The following is a 16,182-nucleotide window of genomic DNA, read 5'->3' as shown; positions in this document are numbered from 1 at the left end:
GAAAGCCCAGCAGCGTCTCTACTTTTTGTGAAGGCTGAGGGAAGTCCATCTCCCACCCTCCATCCTCAACACATTCTACAGGGGTTGTATTGAGAGCATCCTGAGCAGCTGCATCACTGCCTGGTTCAAAAATTGCACCATCTCGGATCGCAAGACCCTGCAGTGGATAGTGAGGTCAGCTGAGAAGATCATCGGGGTCTCTCTTCCTGCCATCACGGACATTTACATTACACGCTTCATCCGCAAAGGAAACAGCATTATGAAGGACCCCACGCACCCGTCTTACAATCTCTTCTCTCTCCTGCCATCCGGGAACAGGCTCCGAAGCATTCGGGCTCTCACAGCCAGATTATGTAACTGTATCTTCCCCCAAGCTATCAGACTCCTCAATACCCGAAGCCTGGACTGACACCTTGCCCTACTGTCCAGTTTATTATTTATTGTAATGCCTGCACTGTTTTTGTGCACTTTATGCAGTCCAGTGTAGATCTGTAGTCTAGTGTAGCTTTCTCTGTGTTTTTTTTTTACGTAGTTCAGTCTAGTTTTTTTGTACTGTGTCATGTAACACCATGGTCCTGAAAAATGTCATCTAATTTTTACTATGCACTGTACCAGCAGTTATGGTCGAAATGACAATAAAAGTTGACTTGACTTGACTTGATTTGTGGGACATGTCACTCATGGACTTGTGCTAAAGATACAGGTATGTGTCGCTTAACATCCACGATACGTTCTGTGAAATTGGACGTTATGTGATTTGGACGTTGTGCGAACACCATATTATATACTTAGCAAACCTATTTGGTCGTGCTGAGAGGGATTCTCTTTGGCGATTCGTCCTCAATCCATGTCATTAGCAATTTCTCCATATCCGATATAGGTCCCTCTCGCATTTTCGTGAGCCTTGTCGTTTTCAGTAAAGCCGATCCTTTAACAGCTTCAAGAATTTTTTCTTTGTTTTTCAGGATTGTCGTGATTGTCGAGATTGTTGAGTGTGATATGCCTAAATCCTGAGCAATAGCATTCACTGGTTTTCCACCTTCATATTGTTTAATAACCTTTTGTTTCACTTCCAAATCAATACTTTTCCTTTGCCTCTTGCTGCTGCTATCAAGAGGAGTGGTTTTGCTGCGTTTGGAAGCCATGATGCACTTTACGGTAATATTTTTGAAAGAAAATTAAACAGAGAGATAATGCTATTACACTCAAGAGACGCGCGATACACGAGATTGGTTACGTCCGCTACGTCACGTTTTCTGATCGGGACTACAGACATATATGCGATCGGATGTTGTCCGAATGGACGTTAAGCGGCGCACACCTGTATATATTTTTGCATGAATATATGTGTGCTCGACATCTCGAATGCGCGGTGTATGTTGTGCTGTGTATGTTTTGCACCTTGGCCCCAGAGGAATGCTGACTCATTTGGCTATATTCATGTATGGTTGAAAAATATTTAAACTTGAATTTGATTTGATTTGAGTGTTTCCAAAAAAATTCTGCATTTACATCATTTTGGACTGGCCAACACTGCTTTTGTGAGGGAACACCGACCATTGTCTGTACAATCAAGCAAAAATAGGGTTAGCTCAATGACATTCCAGGTAATGCAACTCTGACAGTTCCAATTTATTACTGACCTGTGATCTATGTGAAGTTTGTATGTTCCCCCTGTGACCACATCCTCTGGTTTCCTTCCACATCCCAACCACATATCGCATGGTAGGTTAGCCAGTACTGTAAATGTGTCAGTGGATGCGAGGAGAATGTAAAACGGCACATGCAATAGAATGAATTACAGTGAAGCAAGTGGAGGAATAGGATTGCTCTGACAACTAGCATGGACTCGATGGGCTGCATGGCCACTTTCCATGTCAAATGTAAAATTATGATGTAAGTGGACCAATTAAGTCCTTTGTCTTGTCGGCAACACAAAACGGAAACAAAGCTTTTAAAGCAGCATAATGAAAAGGAACAAAAATGTGTGAATATGATCAGAAAGAGGGGACACTAATTAGGGCTATGGGCAACCCTAGGTAATTTCTAATATAAGTACATGTTCGGCACAGCATCGTGGGCCGAAGGGCCTGTATTGTGCTGTAGGTTTTCTATGTTCTAATTAGTTATAAGGAAAGTTATTCCAGGCAGCAGTGTCTGCAGAGGTGATTGATGGTAAATCCAGAGGAAGTCAAAGATGATGAAATATGAAAATTGAACTTCAAGCTGGTACAGTATAGAACTGCAGAGACCCAAATACATCTGCTGTGATGGGATCTTGACTAATGTCAATATGAACAGTGTCATTGCTGTCCTAAAGACATAAAGTCAGACATTGCCAAGAGGTTTCTGGCTATTAATGTTAAACCATACATTCTCAGTGTATGACCATCAATAGCAATTACTACTCTTACATGGTGTCCAATTTTATAACATTATGTTCACAGTATCTGGATTATTTATCCAGATATCCTAATTCATGGTTCAGGAAAATGTGAGTAATGTGCTGGTAACCGCAGACTAAGCTAAGCCTGCCAAGAAGCATTGGGTTACTTGTGAATGATTAAGGACCTAGCTCATCTCAACACGACGTATTCTCAATTCAAATGTTATCAGTCACTCATAAGAAAATGCAGAAAAGGAAGTAGCACAATTGCTGCATAATATATTTCCCGCTGATCTTTAAATCGCACAGAATCAGGCAGCCAAGCTTAGAGAGGACCATTTTATTTATTTGCTCACAGCATATGGATGCCAGCGGCAATGGTGGCATTTGTCATCCACCCCTAATCATTCTCATCTGAGGAGATGGCTCGGAGTGGATCTGAAATCACATGTAAGCCTGATTTTTAAGAATCCGAATCACTGACATAAACGACATGACATTCATAGTTCCTTAGCAGCAGTACAGTGCTAAGACATAAAATTACTAGAAACTACAAAAATAAATAAATGGTATCAAATAAATGACATCAAGATGGCGGCGCGACGACGCAGGGCGCAGCGGCCACTCCAGTAAGGAATATCCGTTATCTGTAAGTAGGGGCCGTGCACAATCCTGATTTGACTGAGACGGATGTGTGAAGCACGGAGGAACATCTGGCGAAACTTCTGACATGCCTGTGCTGCTGACGCTGCTACTGAGCGATCGGAGAGATCTCCAGAGAGGAAGGCCCCGAATCCTCGGCTTTGCCTGTTGCTTGGTGGCCGGAGCCGGGGTTGAAGCACTCGGCAGAGATGGTGCTCGGTGCTCGGTGTCGGAGGGCTGGTCGGAGGCACGAAGTTGTCGGAAGTTTTCGGACGGACTCACAGTTGGCTGTGCTCGGGTGCTTCCAGAGGCTGCATCGGGAAGTTTTGCCACGTTGGAGGTTTCTTCCTTCTGCCATCTGCGTGAGATGATGGGCTATCTGGGACTTTGAGACTTTTTTTTACCGTGCCCATGGTCTGCTCTTATCAAATTATGGTATTGCTTTGCACTGTTGTAACTGTATGTTATAATTATGTGGTTTTTTTGGTCAGTTAGTCTTGGTCTGTCTTGTGTTTATGTGATATCATACTGGAGGAACATTGAATTTCCCCTTGGGGATGAATAAAGTATCTATCTATCTATCCATCTATAAAAAGGAGGAATAAGAAGGTAGTTTTCATAGCCTCATGGACTGTTCAGATATCTGATTGCAGAGAAGAAGGAACTGTTTCTGAATCACAGGCCTCCTTCCCTGAAGGAATGGGTTTTTAAAAAAATGATAATTTAGCAGTTTCAGGTTACTGTTTCCAGTTCCCGATATATTTAATTACCAGAAGCTACATTCCCCAGTGTCATAATGCTTTTCAAACTAGAGAACTAGAGACCTTAGATTACTGGTCCAGACCTTTGCTCTCCCTCCATCAATGTATCCCCAGAATGTAAAAAGATTGTAACTATCAGAAATATAGTGTCAGAAAGAAATCCTATTATAAAAATGTGAAACATCTATTATTATCATTAGATTAATATCCACTATTATTAAAAGTGCTTTTAAATTGATCCCACTTGCATTATTTTGAAGATAATGAAGGTGATTAATGAAGTTAATCTGCACATATTATTTGACATGCTTATTAAGGTACAAGTAAATCAGTGCTGAGTGAGATGGAAGAGCAGACCAAATCTGTTTGCAAAGAGAAATAGTCTCATAGCATTTCCACGGGTTAGTTATAGAAGTAAATGGTCTACGAAGTTTCAAAAGAGTCTGATATATTTCTAGAGAGAGAAGGGATCAAGGGATATGTACTGTTTATGGATAGATGGTGTTGAAGTAAATTAAAAGAAAAATTGACTTGTTAGATCTTCTGGTCTTTTCTTTAAATATGCTTTTTTGACTGACAGTTATTTGCTGCAGGGAGGTGGAGCTTTTGGCTTCACTAGTTTGAATTAATAAATCGAGTAATATGTAATGTTACATCATGAACTCTGGTAACTTAAAGATGAAATTAATTTGAGTTTCTACTTTTGAAATGATACATTTTTTAAGTGGATGGTTTTCAAAGAAGGATTTTACATTCACATGTCAGATGCAATTTTTTTTTCTTCTGCAAAACCGCTTGTCTGGAGGCTTGAAATCAAGAATCTTATCCTCAAAATTCATTCATTGGGCACTTTCACTCCAGGCTGGACATCAGCTAATAGAGAGAAAAGCTAGGTCCAAAATTAAATTCACCAAATATGATCTGTGACATTCTGTGGGAGCTGGGTTCAATGAATAAATTTCTATATTAAATGGACATTAGTCTATTTTTTGTCTTTCTACAAATGCCTTATGATTAATGGAAGCACTCAAATAGTCAGTTTAGAACAAAGCTTTGTGGGTAAGAGGAATTTGTTGAGTAGAGAGATTTTATGTAGATATGCATCTGAAAGAATGAGATAATGCAGATCTTATCTCTCTTTTTGGTTTTTATTTTACTAGGCCAATTGTGGTTGTAAAAGACCCTAGACTGTCTGGCCTGCTGACACTCCTACTGTCTATTGAACTGATGAAGGTATTTCAGCATCCTCATGGCCCAAAAGAAATTAGATAATTCAGAGTAAACCCGGCTCTCAGTGGGTAGGGAAAGTCTTTTCTAATCCAAAACTAGGATCTTTCTAGCTCAAGATTTCAAACATTTTGATGCATGTATTGAAAGGGAAAATTAAACTACACCTGTACGAATTCCCACAGCATCTGGCAACCCTGTGATCCCTGGCTCGAAAGTCATCCTTCAAGAGGGTGAACCCTTGCAAGGCATCAGGCCCTGATGATATGCCTAGTAGGTAACTGAATAGCAGTGCCAACTAACTAGCTGGAGTGTTCAAGGACATCTTGAGCCTCTCAATGCTGTAGCTGGAGGTTTTCTCCTGCTTCAAAGAGGCATCAATCATACGAGTGCCCAGGAAGGGCAAGGTGAGCTACTTCAATGACCGTCACCCAGAAGCACTCACATTATTACTTCCTCCTTGCTCCACTCAACATAGGTGCACCTCAAGGATGCATACTTAGCTCACTGCTCTAACTTCTCTAAGCTCATGTGCTAAGCACTACTCAAGTGTAGACTATAAAGTTGCCGATGCTGTTAGCCGAATCTTATAGATTGTGATGAGGAGCGAGAAACGAGGTAGATCTGCTGGTTGAATAGTGTTCCAACAACAACACTGTACTCAATGCCAGCAGGAGCAAGGAATTAATCATGGGCTTCAGGAAGGAGAAATCTGGAGAACACACACTAATCCTCACTGAGGGGGAAGCAGCGGAAATAGTGAGCAGTCACAAGTCCCTAGGCATCAACATCTCAGAGGATCTACCCTGGGCTGAACATATTAATGCAATCACAAAGAAGGTATGCCAGTGGTAAAACTTCAATAGTTTGAACAAATTTAGCATGGCACCACAGACTCTAGCAAATTTCTACAGTTGTACGGTGAGGGAATTCTGACTGGCTGCATCCCTGTCTGCTATGGAGGCTCCAATGCTCAGGCTCAAAAGAGGCTGCAGAAGATTATAGACTCGTGGGCACCTCAATACCATGGAGAACATCTTCAAAAGCCGCTGTCTCAAGAAGGTGCCATCCATCATTAAGGATGCTCACCACTCTGGACACGACTGCTTCTCATTGTTGCCATCAAGAAGGCACAGAAGCCTGAAGACCCACACTCAATGTTTTAAGAATAGTTCCTTCTCCTTGGGCATCAGATTTCTGAACACTCCATGAACAAATGAACACTGCTTCCTTTGCATATTTTATTATTTGTTATTGTAACTTAAAGTGAATTTTTAATATCTTGAACTGTACACTCAGTGAGCACTGAGCAGATGCCACTCGCATCCAGTAAGTTCCTACTTTCACCAAAGGTTGACGCCTGGTCCACTATTATTTAAAGATTCTAATGTCACATCTCTGTCATTGCCACAAACACAATGCATCAAATTGTAGCTGCTTTAAGTTTTGTGCAATGAGAAGGGATTAATCAATGAGCTTGTTCTCAAGGGGCCTCTGGGGGAGAGATACCAAAATATGATAGAATTCGACAGAGAGTTGAAAGTGATTTAGCTGAATGCAATATTAGGGTTTTATTTTTAAATAAAGGAAATTATGATGGCAAATGATTTGGTTCTGATTGGGGAATAGATTACAGGGTACAATTGTGAACAGAAGAAATATTGCATAAGTTGGGGAGAAAATACAGTAAATTCCTTTGAGATACAAATATCCAACACAGGAAGTGGCTCATCCATGTCTGTCTAGAGAAATTAAATTTTCCAGAAATCTTATAAAATTATAAAATTTCCAGAAATCATAGAAAGCCTGAGGATTGGAAGCATTTCACAACTCAGCAAAGATAAACTGAAAACTTGATGAAGAAAAGCAAGGCGCAATATGAAAAAGGATGGTCAAGAAATATAAAAACAGACTATGAGTTTTTATAGGCTTGTAAAAAGGAAATAGCAAGTGACATTTAGTATGCCTCCCTACAAGCAGAGACAGCTCAAGTTATAATGGAGAATAAGGGTATGACAGCAGCACTAAGCTAATTTGTGTCTGCCTTCACCGAAGATACACAAAACCTACCATATTTATTAGAGAATCAAGACTCCAGTGACTGTGAAGAACTTGAGAAACTAAGTATTAGTTGTAAACCAAAACTAGAGATGTTGGTGACCTGAAAACTGGTGAATCACTCAGTCACAATGATTTGCATCCCAGAATTTTACAGAAGGTGGCTTTTGAGTTAATGAATGTCTGGTTATAATTTTTGAATGTTGTATAGATTATAAAGTTGTTCCAGTAGATTGAAAGTTTGCAAATGTGATCCTACTATTTGAGGAAAGAAAGGGGTATGAAAACTAGGAACCACTAAACTGTTAATACAATATCAGTGGTAGGGAAACTACTGAAATCTCTAAAGAAGAGTATAATAACTGAGCAGCTTGAAAAGAAAGAAAAAAATCAGAGCCAATGAAATTTAGGAAGGGAAAACAACATTTGATTAATATGCTGGAATTCTATGAAGATATGACTAGAAGACTGAATGTGCTGTATTTGTGACCAATACTGTACTTCAAATGTGACCTCAGCAATATTCTACATGATGAAACATAACCCCTGTACTTTAGTATTCAAGTCCTTTCACAATAAACAACATTCAGTTAGCTCTCCTAATTATAAAATTCCTACACTGATCTTTCGTGAACCATGGACTAGGACATCCAAATCCCTTTGCACAGAGCATCACAATCTGTTACCATTTAGATAACAGGCTTCTTCATAATTCTTACTGCTTAAATGAACAGTTTAATGTTTCCATATTTTTATTTATCAGATCCCTATATCACTATATCCTTTGTGTAGCCTCCTTACACCCGTTTTACAACTTACTGTCAAAATTTAATCAAATTTACATAAATCTGATCACATAAACAAAAATACATTCAGTGGAGAATTAATACAATACTGAAAGGCAATGTAATAAATAGATATAGATCATGTATGGGGTCATCCAGATCCCTCTGAGATTATTCACAAAAGACTGATGTGATTGTATAAATCACCAAAGATTGGTAAATTGGTTCATTGTTGTTGCAAGTACTGAAGTACAGTGAAAAACTTAACTTGTATACCGTTCATACAGATCAATTCATTACAACAATGCACTGAGGTAGTCCAAGGTAAAGCAAAAGAGTGTGGAATGAATCGCTGCTGTCAGCGAACGTACAGTGCAGGTAGACAAGAAGGCCAAGGTCATTATGAGGTAGATTGCGAGGGCAAGAATCTTTCTTACCATATTGGGGAATCGTTCAATAGTCTTATAACAATGGGATAGAAGCCATCCTTGAGTGTGCTGGTACATGCTTTCAGGATTTTATATCTTTGGCCCAATGAGAGAGGGTAGAAAACAGAATGTCTGAACTTGGTTAGAGTCTTTGATTATACTGGCTGCTTTACCACGGCAGCAAGAAGTGTACACAGAGTCCATGGAGAAGAGGCTGGTTTCCTAGGCAGTTTCTTGTGGTCGCGGACAGAGAAGAGCCATACCAAACCACGGTGCATCCAGATAGGATGCTTTCTATAGTAATTGGTGAAGCTCAAAGGGGGAGTGCTAATTCTATTAGCCTCCTGAGGAAGTAGAGGTATTGGTGAACTTTCTTGTTCACGACATCAGTGTGGTAGGACCAAGACAGATCACTGGAGATGTTTACTCCTTGGAACTTGAAGCTTTGAAACCTGTTGACATGAGCACTATTGATGTCAACAAGAGCTTGTGCACAGATCCTTTCCCCTCCACCAATTCCTTAAGTTAACAACCAGTTATTTTGTTTTGCTGATATTGAGCGAAAGATTGTTGTCATGGAGGCTCTCTACCTCCACCCTGTAGGTATCATCTGCAAACTTGCAGGTGGATTATAGAGGAGAATATGGCCACACAGTTGTTAATATATAGGGAGTAGAGCAATGGGCTAAGGCTGCCACCTTGTAGGTCACCAGTGTTGAGAAAAATTGTGATGTAGGTGCTACTGCTTATCCTTACTGATTGTAGTCTATTGATCAGGAAGTCAAAGATTCAAGTGCAAAGGGAGGTGTCCCAGACACTTTATAATGTTATCCTTAAGTATTGCTGGTTGTGAATCCAGCAGCATTTTTCTTTGACAAGTTTAGGTGGAATAGAATGATTATACTGTACACTATAATTTAAACCTAACTATTATATAAATCAGAAGCAACACTTTTATGGACCTCTTATACAATAAAGATAAACTCTTGATATTTCAGTCCATTTCATCATTACCTTTGCACATTCATTTTATCTGCATTGCACTTTCTCTGTAATTAACACTAAATTCTGTATTTTCCATTTTGTACTATTTCAAGGTACTGTATTTATGGAATGATCTGTCAGAATGGTTTGCAAACAAAACCTTTCCACTGTATCTCAGTACATGTGACAATAATAAAACAATTATCATTGTTTGGAATAGATAGTCAACACTTGATAAGAATACAGCTGGGTTTTACTATGATATAATACGTAGCCTTTGAACAAGTACTCCACAAACAAGTAATAGAGACTTCATCCATGGTGAACAGCACCATGGTATTCTGTCCATGGGTCAACTAATGCCTGAGGAATGATACTCTGTCAGGGAGCTGGTGACTTCAGACAGGATAGGGAGATATGAGCGAGACAGACACAAACCCAGATTTATATACTGTTTTAAGATGTACACAAATTCAAAACAGATGTATAGTCCTTAGGGGTGATTGTAACTTAACAGACCGATCAAAACCTCCTGGAGCACTGCTAATAATGTATATTTAATTCCAACAAAATTAACTAAACAGCACTTAATTGTATAACTTTCATAAAGGAAATTTTGTGTTAAGCAAGAAAATCAGATAGGTGCTTTTTCATTCCTCTGTAGTGGTTGCTCCGCAGATTAGTTGGGCTATTTGCTGAGATCTGTAATGAGTTTCTGGTACAGTAGCAGGCTGATTGGCTAAAGATTTTTTAAAATGTAAACACAATGTTATTGATTTGGTATGCATCTTCAAAGACAGATTTTGAAAACTCATTAAGAAGCAAGAAGAGACTGAAGCATCATCCATTTGTACACAGATAATGACAGAGTTGAGAGTTTGTTTTAACTCTGCAGCAAATCTAATTCTTTGAAGGTCTTCTACCTTTGTGGGATATTTCTGGGTTTGGTCGAGGGAGGGTGAGTATCTCAAGTTCAGGAATTACTGTGAAAATGCATAAAGAATACCAACAGTGAAACAGAATGTAAGAACAGAGAGGGTGTCATACAACTTCATAAAAGATTGGTTTGCCCGTTATTGGAGTGCTGTGCGGTGAATCTTCACAATCGGAAGGATGTGTCCAGACATGACGAAGGTGGAAAGGAAATTCATAAGGATGTTGCCTGGGATGTACTATTTCATCTATAAGGAGACTGGTAGACAGGGTTAATTTTCCTAGGGCACACATATGCACAATTATGAACGCAGCAGATCGCAGGAATCTTTTCCCACAGCAGAGGAGTCTAAAATGAAAGGGCATAAGGTTACAGTAAATGGTAAGAGGTTTACAGTAGTTCTGGAGAAAGTTCTTTTTTCACCTTGAGGGTAGTTGGAATCTGCCTAAGGTGTGGTGGAGGCTAAGATTCTCACAACAGTTAAGAAGTATAGACACAATGGCATGAATTGCCAAGGCACAGAAGGCTGCAGACCAAGTGGTGGGAAATATGAGTAGTACAGATGGATGCTTGATGGTTGTCATGGATATGCTATCCTAATGACCTGTTCTTGTGCTGAAGGACTCTATAGAGTAGTACAGTGTAGAAACATGCTTCTCCATTCATCTGGTCTATGCCAATCTGACGTTCTATCTAGTCCCACCTATCCACACCTAGACAACATCTCTCCAAACGCCTTCCATCCATGTACCTATCTAAATGTCTCCTAAATGTTACTATTGAATCTGCAGCTACCACTTCCACTGACATCTCATTCCACAGTTGCACCACCTTCTGACTGAAGAAGCTTCTCCTCAGATTCCCCTTAAATATTTAACCCTAGACCTATGACCTCTAGCTCTAGTTTCACCCAACCTGTGGGGTAAAAAAGTCAAACACGCATTCACTGTATCTTTCTCCTTCATAATATTGTATATCTCTATAAGAATCCTAACCCATTCAACCTTTCCTTAAGTCGTCAAGTCCTGGCAACATCCTTGTAAATTTTCTCTGCACTATTTCAAGATTATTGGTATCTTTCCTGCAAGTAGGTGACAAGTACTGAATATAAAATACTGAATTTGGCTTCACCAATGACTTGTCCAATTTCAGCTTAACATCCTAACCCCTGTATTCAATGTATTGACTTCTGAAGGCCAATGTGTTATGAAGGCTGATGTTCTAATGTGCAGGGGTTTGGGGGAAAAGAGATTTGCACACACTATTTATCAGCTTGAAACAGTGGTCACTGAGCCAACTGCTAATATTCCTACTCGACGTTGTAAAGAAACATTTTGCAGATCTTTGAAGCCCTCTGCTGGCTCCCCAGAAGCATAATGTGCTTATCCAAGCCAGCTTGATCATTGGTCCAACCCAGCACTGGTGCTGCCCTGTCTTCAGTTTCACAAGACTCTCTGCCAAAATAGCTGAACCTTCAGGGGCAAGAGGTTCACTAGAAATACAGCGATTAGAAAGTGTGAGGAGAATGTTACCGCTTGTTGCCAATCCTTGTAATCCTTCTGGGAAGGGGGTGAGCATAGGACGTGGATCAATACATGAGCTATGATGTTGTGGCCATTACAGAGACTTGGATGGCTTAGGGGCAGGAATGGCTATTTAGAGGGCCAGGTTTTAGATGCTTCAGAAAGGACAAGTATGGAGGCAAAAGAGGTGGGGGACATGGCACTGCTGAACAGAGTTAGTGCCACGGCTGCAGAAAAGGAGGAAGCCATGGAAGGATTGTCTACTGTGTCTCTGCGGGTGGAAGTTAGAAACAGGGAAGGATCAATATCTCTACTGGGTGTTTTTTTATAGACCACCCAATAGTAACAGGGACATTGAGGAGCAGATAGGGAGACAGATTCTGGAAATGTGTAATAATAACAGGGTTGTCATGGTGGGAGATTTTAATTTCCCAAATATTGATTGGCATCTCCCTAGAGCAAGGGGTTTAGATGGGTGGTGAGGCAGGATTCTGGTACTAATCTCAAGATCCTGAGAGACAGGATTTATGAACATTTGGAGAGGCATAATATGATTAGGAATAGTCAGCATGGCAATAGCAGGAAACCTCTATTGCAACCAAGAAAATAGTTTCATTGAGGTTCTGGATATCGCTGTGCAAAGGGGGTCCGAGTGCAAAAGAATCTGTGAGTGTCAGTGACCACGGCCTTCTTCGGTGGGCTCTTCTCCCCTCCTCCTCCCTTTCCCCCCAGCTGGTCCTACTCTGTGCTCTTTCCATCATGCTCTGTACTGGGAGAAATTCTTAACCTGTGTACACTAAATTTGAGAATAACTAGTTTGTCCACTAAATTATTACACTTGACCACCGGTCAAGCTACACCCTTGTAGACCCCCGAGATCGAAAGCAATGAAAGGCAGTCAAAACAAGTTTAAATCCAGCGATGAAAGACCAAACAATCCTGCAAAAAAAAACTTGCAGTTTTAGCTGTTTGTTCTTTACACAGTGATGAAAGATCCTTTATAACAACCTGACTAATTGTGACATAGTTAAGAGAATGCTATATTGTGAATTTCCAGAAAATCAGCACCGATATGAAACCAGCCGAATTATGCAGTCGTCTGCCTACTCCGCAGATTTCTGGCAGTTACTTGGTGTGCATCCTCTGATGCTCTTTGGCAATAATATGTTTGGTATGCGCGACTACAACTCAGTCACCATTTTGAAAATCTTAAAGGACCAAGTAGCTGCTACGTGTTTCCAAACCTGTTTGACTCAGGCAAGGGTAGATTTTGACACTAACAGCAATGGAGAGAATCCTCACTACCTTCTCACTACTCTCAGAATTCTCACTACCTTCCGTTCCATCTTCATGGTGTGTCATATCAGGAAGCCTAATGCTACCAGCCTGGCCATTCTCCTTTCTCTCTTTTGCATTCTAGGACAAGATACAAGATTGAAAGCCTGGATGGTGAGACTCATAAACAGATTCTTCCCCATTGGTATCAGACTCCTGAGCTCTTTTACATCCCCTTCGTGGTATTGCGGCCATGTACGCTTAACTCTGTTTTCTCCATTATTGCCTCTTGAGCATTTCTTTTGCACTACCTCAGTTTGCATTGCCGCATCCTGCTGTTTTGCACTCATCACTGAATTTACTGCTCTATTTTTAATACCATGTATACTGTGTACTTCGTGAGTCACATGGGAAAGAAATTTCATTGCACCCGGGTGCCCATGATAATAAAGTAAACTGAATTTGAATCCAGCTTTCCTAGGTGGTTGGTTGCCATGCAGAATTTTAGAGAAAGAGCAAGCTGAAACAAAAGCGAAGAATGCTGGAAATACTCTGCAGGTCACACTGTTGTGTGCAAAGAGGAGCAGAGACAGTGTTCCAGGTTGGAGGCCCTGTATTATAATTTTTCAAAGTTCAAATTAAATTTACTATCAAAGTCTGTATATGTCACCATATACTACCCTGAGATTCATTTTCTTGCAGCTCTTCACAGTAGAACACAGAAATAAAAAGAAATCAATGAAAAATTACACACAAAGACTGACAGTCAACATGTAATGGAAGACTAACTGAGCAAATCCAGAAAATTACAATAATAAATATATACAGCAAATCAATAAATAATACTGAGAATATGAGTTGTAGAATTTTTGAAACTGAGTTCATAGATTGGCAGAAATCATGGCAGAACTCTTGACAGAAATCTGCAGGCAAAGAGCATTGCAACTGAGCCCCATCCTATTGAATAGTTCTTAACGGGTGTGGTAGCATGATGGATAAAGTACTGGACTAACAAATACAAAGCTAAGAGTTCAAACTCCTCACCTTGGGAAACTTAATTATGAAAATCGCTTATTTATCCATTTAACACCAGAAAGCACCCAATAAAATTTGCCAGAATATTGCAAAAAAAATGAACAGGTTCACTAGTTTTTGCTATATCTATGCAAAATCCACAATGCCGTTGGACACAACCAAGATTTCTCTACCTGACGCTCAACTTGAGCTCAGCTGCTTCTTCGAGATGTACATTAATACAAGGTGGCCCAAACATAAAGAACAGAGCAGGCCTGAGGCCTGATGCATTGAGCACAAAGCTGCAGAGTTTAGTCACCAATCCACACACAAGAAGCAGAACCTGGGACATCCACAATGCAGCACAGTTAATGCTTTGGCACAATGACCCACTGGGTGAAGTGTCCCTGTACATCTGGATTTCACATAGACCCTCAACATTTTGCAAACTAATCTGTACCGCTGATATAGCTGCAAAGCCGTTGGTGGAACTCATGTATTTAAAAAAAAAATCTCCTTTGAACTAACATGCAAACATTTAATTAGAAAAATTTGTAATGATTTGGTTCAAACCCATGGAAAACAACAGAAGCACACATTCCTTAGTGCATAATTACGCTGCTGTTATCAGATGGCATGAACAACAAAGAAACAGTTCTTGTTCCATTTGCAGTATAATCAATACATTATTAACGTATCATAAACACAGCATGGTGTACACCACGGTGAAGCATTTTGTTTTCTTGAAAACTTGCTCATGTCAGCAACATTGTGCTCCCAGTAAAATCCGTCTCATACAAACCAAGGGGAAACTCAGATTTGCTCTGTGCAAAGCTACACTGCCTCTGAAGTAGCTAATCCCAAATAATCACAGAAAAAATGGTGGATTTTTTTTCCCCCTAAACTCCACACACTACCACTATTCTGTTTCTTGCTAAATTCAGACCAGGAGATAAGCATTGCAGACTGAACACTGAAGTTGAAGGTGCAGTCCTATCAGTGAAACCTTGAATTAAAGTTTTGTAAAGCTGCTTTAGTAACTGAACATAATCCAAGACACCATTTTAAAAATGGTGAAAATGTGTCCTTAAAGCTTTCAGTTATTGTTCCCTCTACCAACAACATCAATAACAAAACAAATGGCATTCAGATATATCTGCAGACTGTTTGCAAATGAAAATTCTTATTATTGTGTATTTAATATTTCAGTAATATTTGAGTAATCTTGTAAACATGAAAATAATTAAGCATTCTTGTTTGCTTAAGCAATTCACCACAGGTTATATGCAAAACTGCGCGAATCGCACACGTCACGATGCTACCAAGTCAGGGACAAACTAAAACTCACATCTCTCAGCTCTTGATTTCCTTGAATTAGTTTAACGTTTTGGAGTTACAAAACATATTACATACCAACAGGCTCAACGGCAGCTCTTACAAGATTCATCAAAGGTAGTCTTATATGATGAAGAAGAACTCTTGATCTTTCAGTCTACCTTGTCATGGCATTTGCACCTGACTTGCCTACATGCACTGCAATTTCTCTGTAACTTTACCACTATAACCCTCATTCTGTTGTTGTTTTTACCTTGTACTACCTCAATGTACTTTTCTTTGGAATTATCAGTCTGGTTGGCATGCAAACCAATGTTTTTTTTACTTTTATCTCTGTACAGGTGACTATGATAAGCAAATTACCAATAACCAAAACTCCATAACTACAATGCAAAACATGAATCTTTCTATTTTTATTCTGTGATGTTCTGAGGGTGCAGTAAATTAAAACAAAAATGCTAGACCTCCTCATTAGTTGGAAAGCTTGCTTGGAACCTTGGTTAGAACCTCGAGGAACATGGAACAGGGCTCTGCTGAGTATGGTGCTTATTCTTCAAACAGAGTTACACTGTCAGCTCCTAGTTGTGGGAATCCTTTTATTTGTTCTTGACTTTTAAGGTTGATAAGACTTTTAAAAGCTCAACGCCAATAGCACCAAGCTTTTTTCATTTCTTGCTCAGATTGGGTCTGCTCTAACCATTGTGTGATCTTTGGTAAACAAAACTCCAATCCTGAATTATGATCTCTGAACTGTTGTCCATAGGAAAATTCAACTTTATTTTATGGAATTTAGGCATTACTGGTATTTATTACCAGTGCTATTTGCCCTT

General features: G+C 39.8%; 1 protein-coding gene across 9 annotated transcripts in view; it reads right to left on the bottom strand.

Moving 5' to 3' along the window:
• The window catches only part of sema6bb (sema domain, transmembrane domain (TM), and cytoplasmic domain, (semaphorin) 6Bb), a 533,030-nt gene that overhangs the window by 352,073 nt on the left and 164,775 nt on the right, over positions 1 to 16,182 (bottom strand). Inside the window, exon 1 of one of the 9 annotated variants that reach the window (XM_073068711.1) lies at positions 15,431 to 15,518. The exons of the other annotated variants lie outside the window; for them this stretch is intronic. Within the exon in view, the coding sequence (XP_072924812.1) occupies positions 15,431 to 15,464 (34 nt within the window). The 5' untranslated portion in view covers positions 15,465 to 15,518. Of the gene's footprint in view, positions 1 to 15,430; positions 15,519 to 16,182 lie in introns of those variants that run through there. 9 annotated transcript variants of the gene reach the window in all.

The sequence above is a fragment of the Hemitrygon akajei genome, chromosome 16 (genome assembly GCF_048418815.1).
Source record: "Hemitrygon akajei chromosome 16, sHemAka1.3, whole genome shotgun sequence".
NCBI classification, from domain to species: Eukaryota; Metazoa; Chordata; class Chondrichthyes; order Myliobatiformes; family Dasyatidae; genus Hemitrygon; species Hemitrygon akajei.
This window is presented reverse-complemented; position numbering and strand designations above follow the sequence as displayed.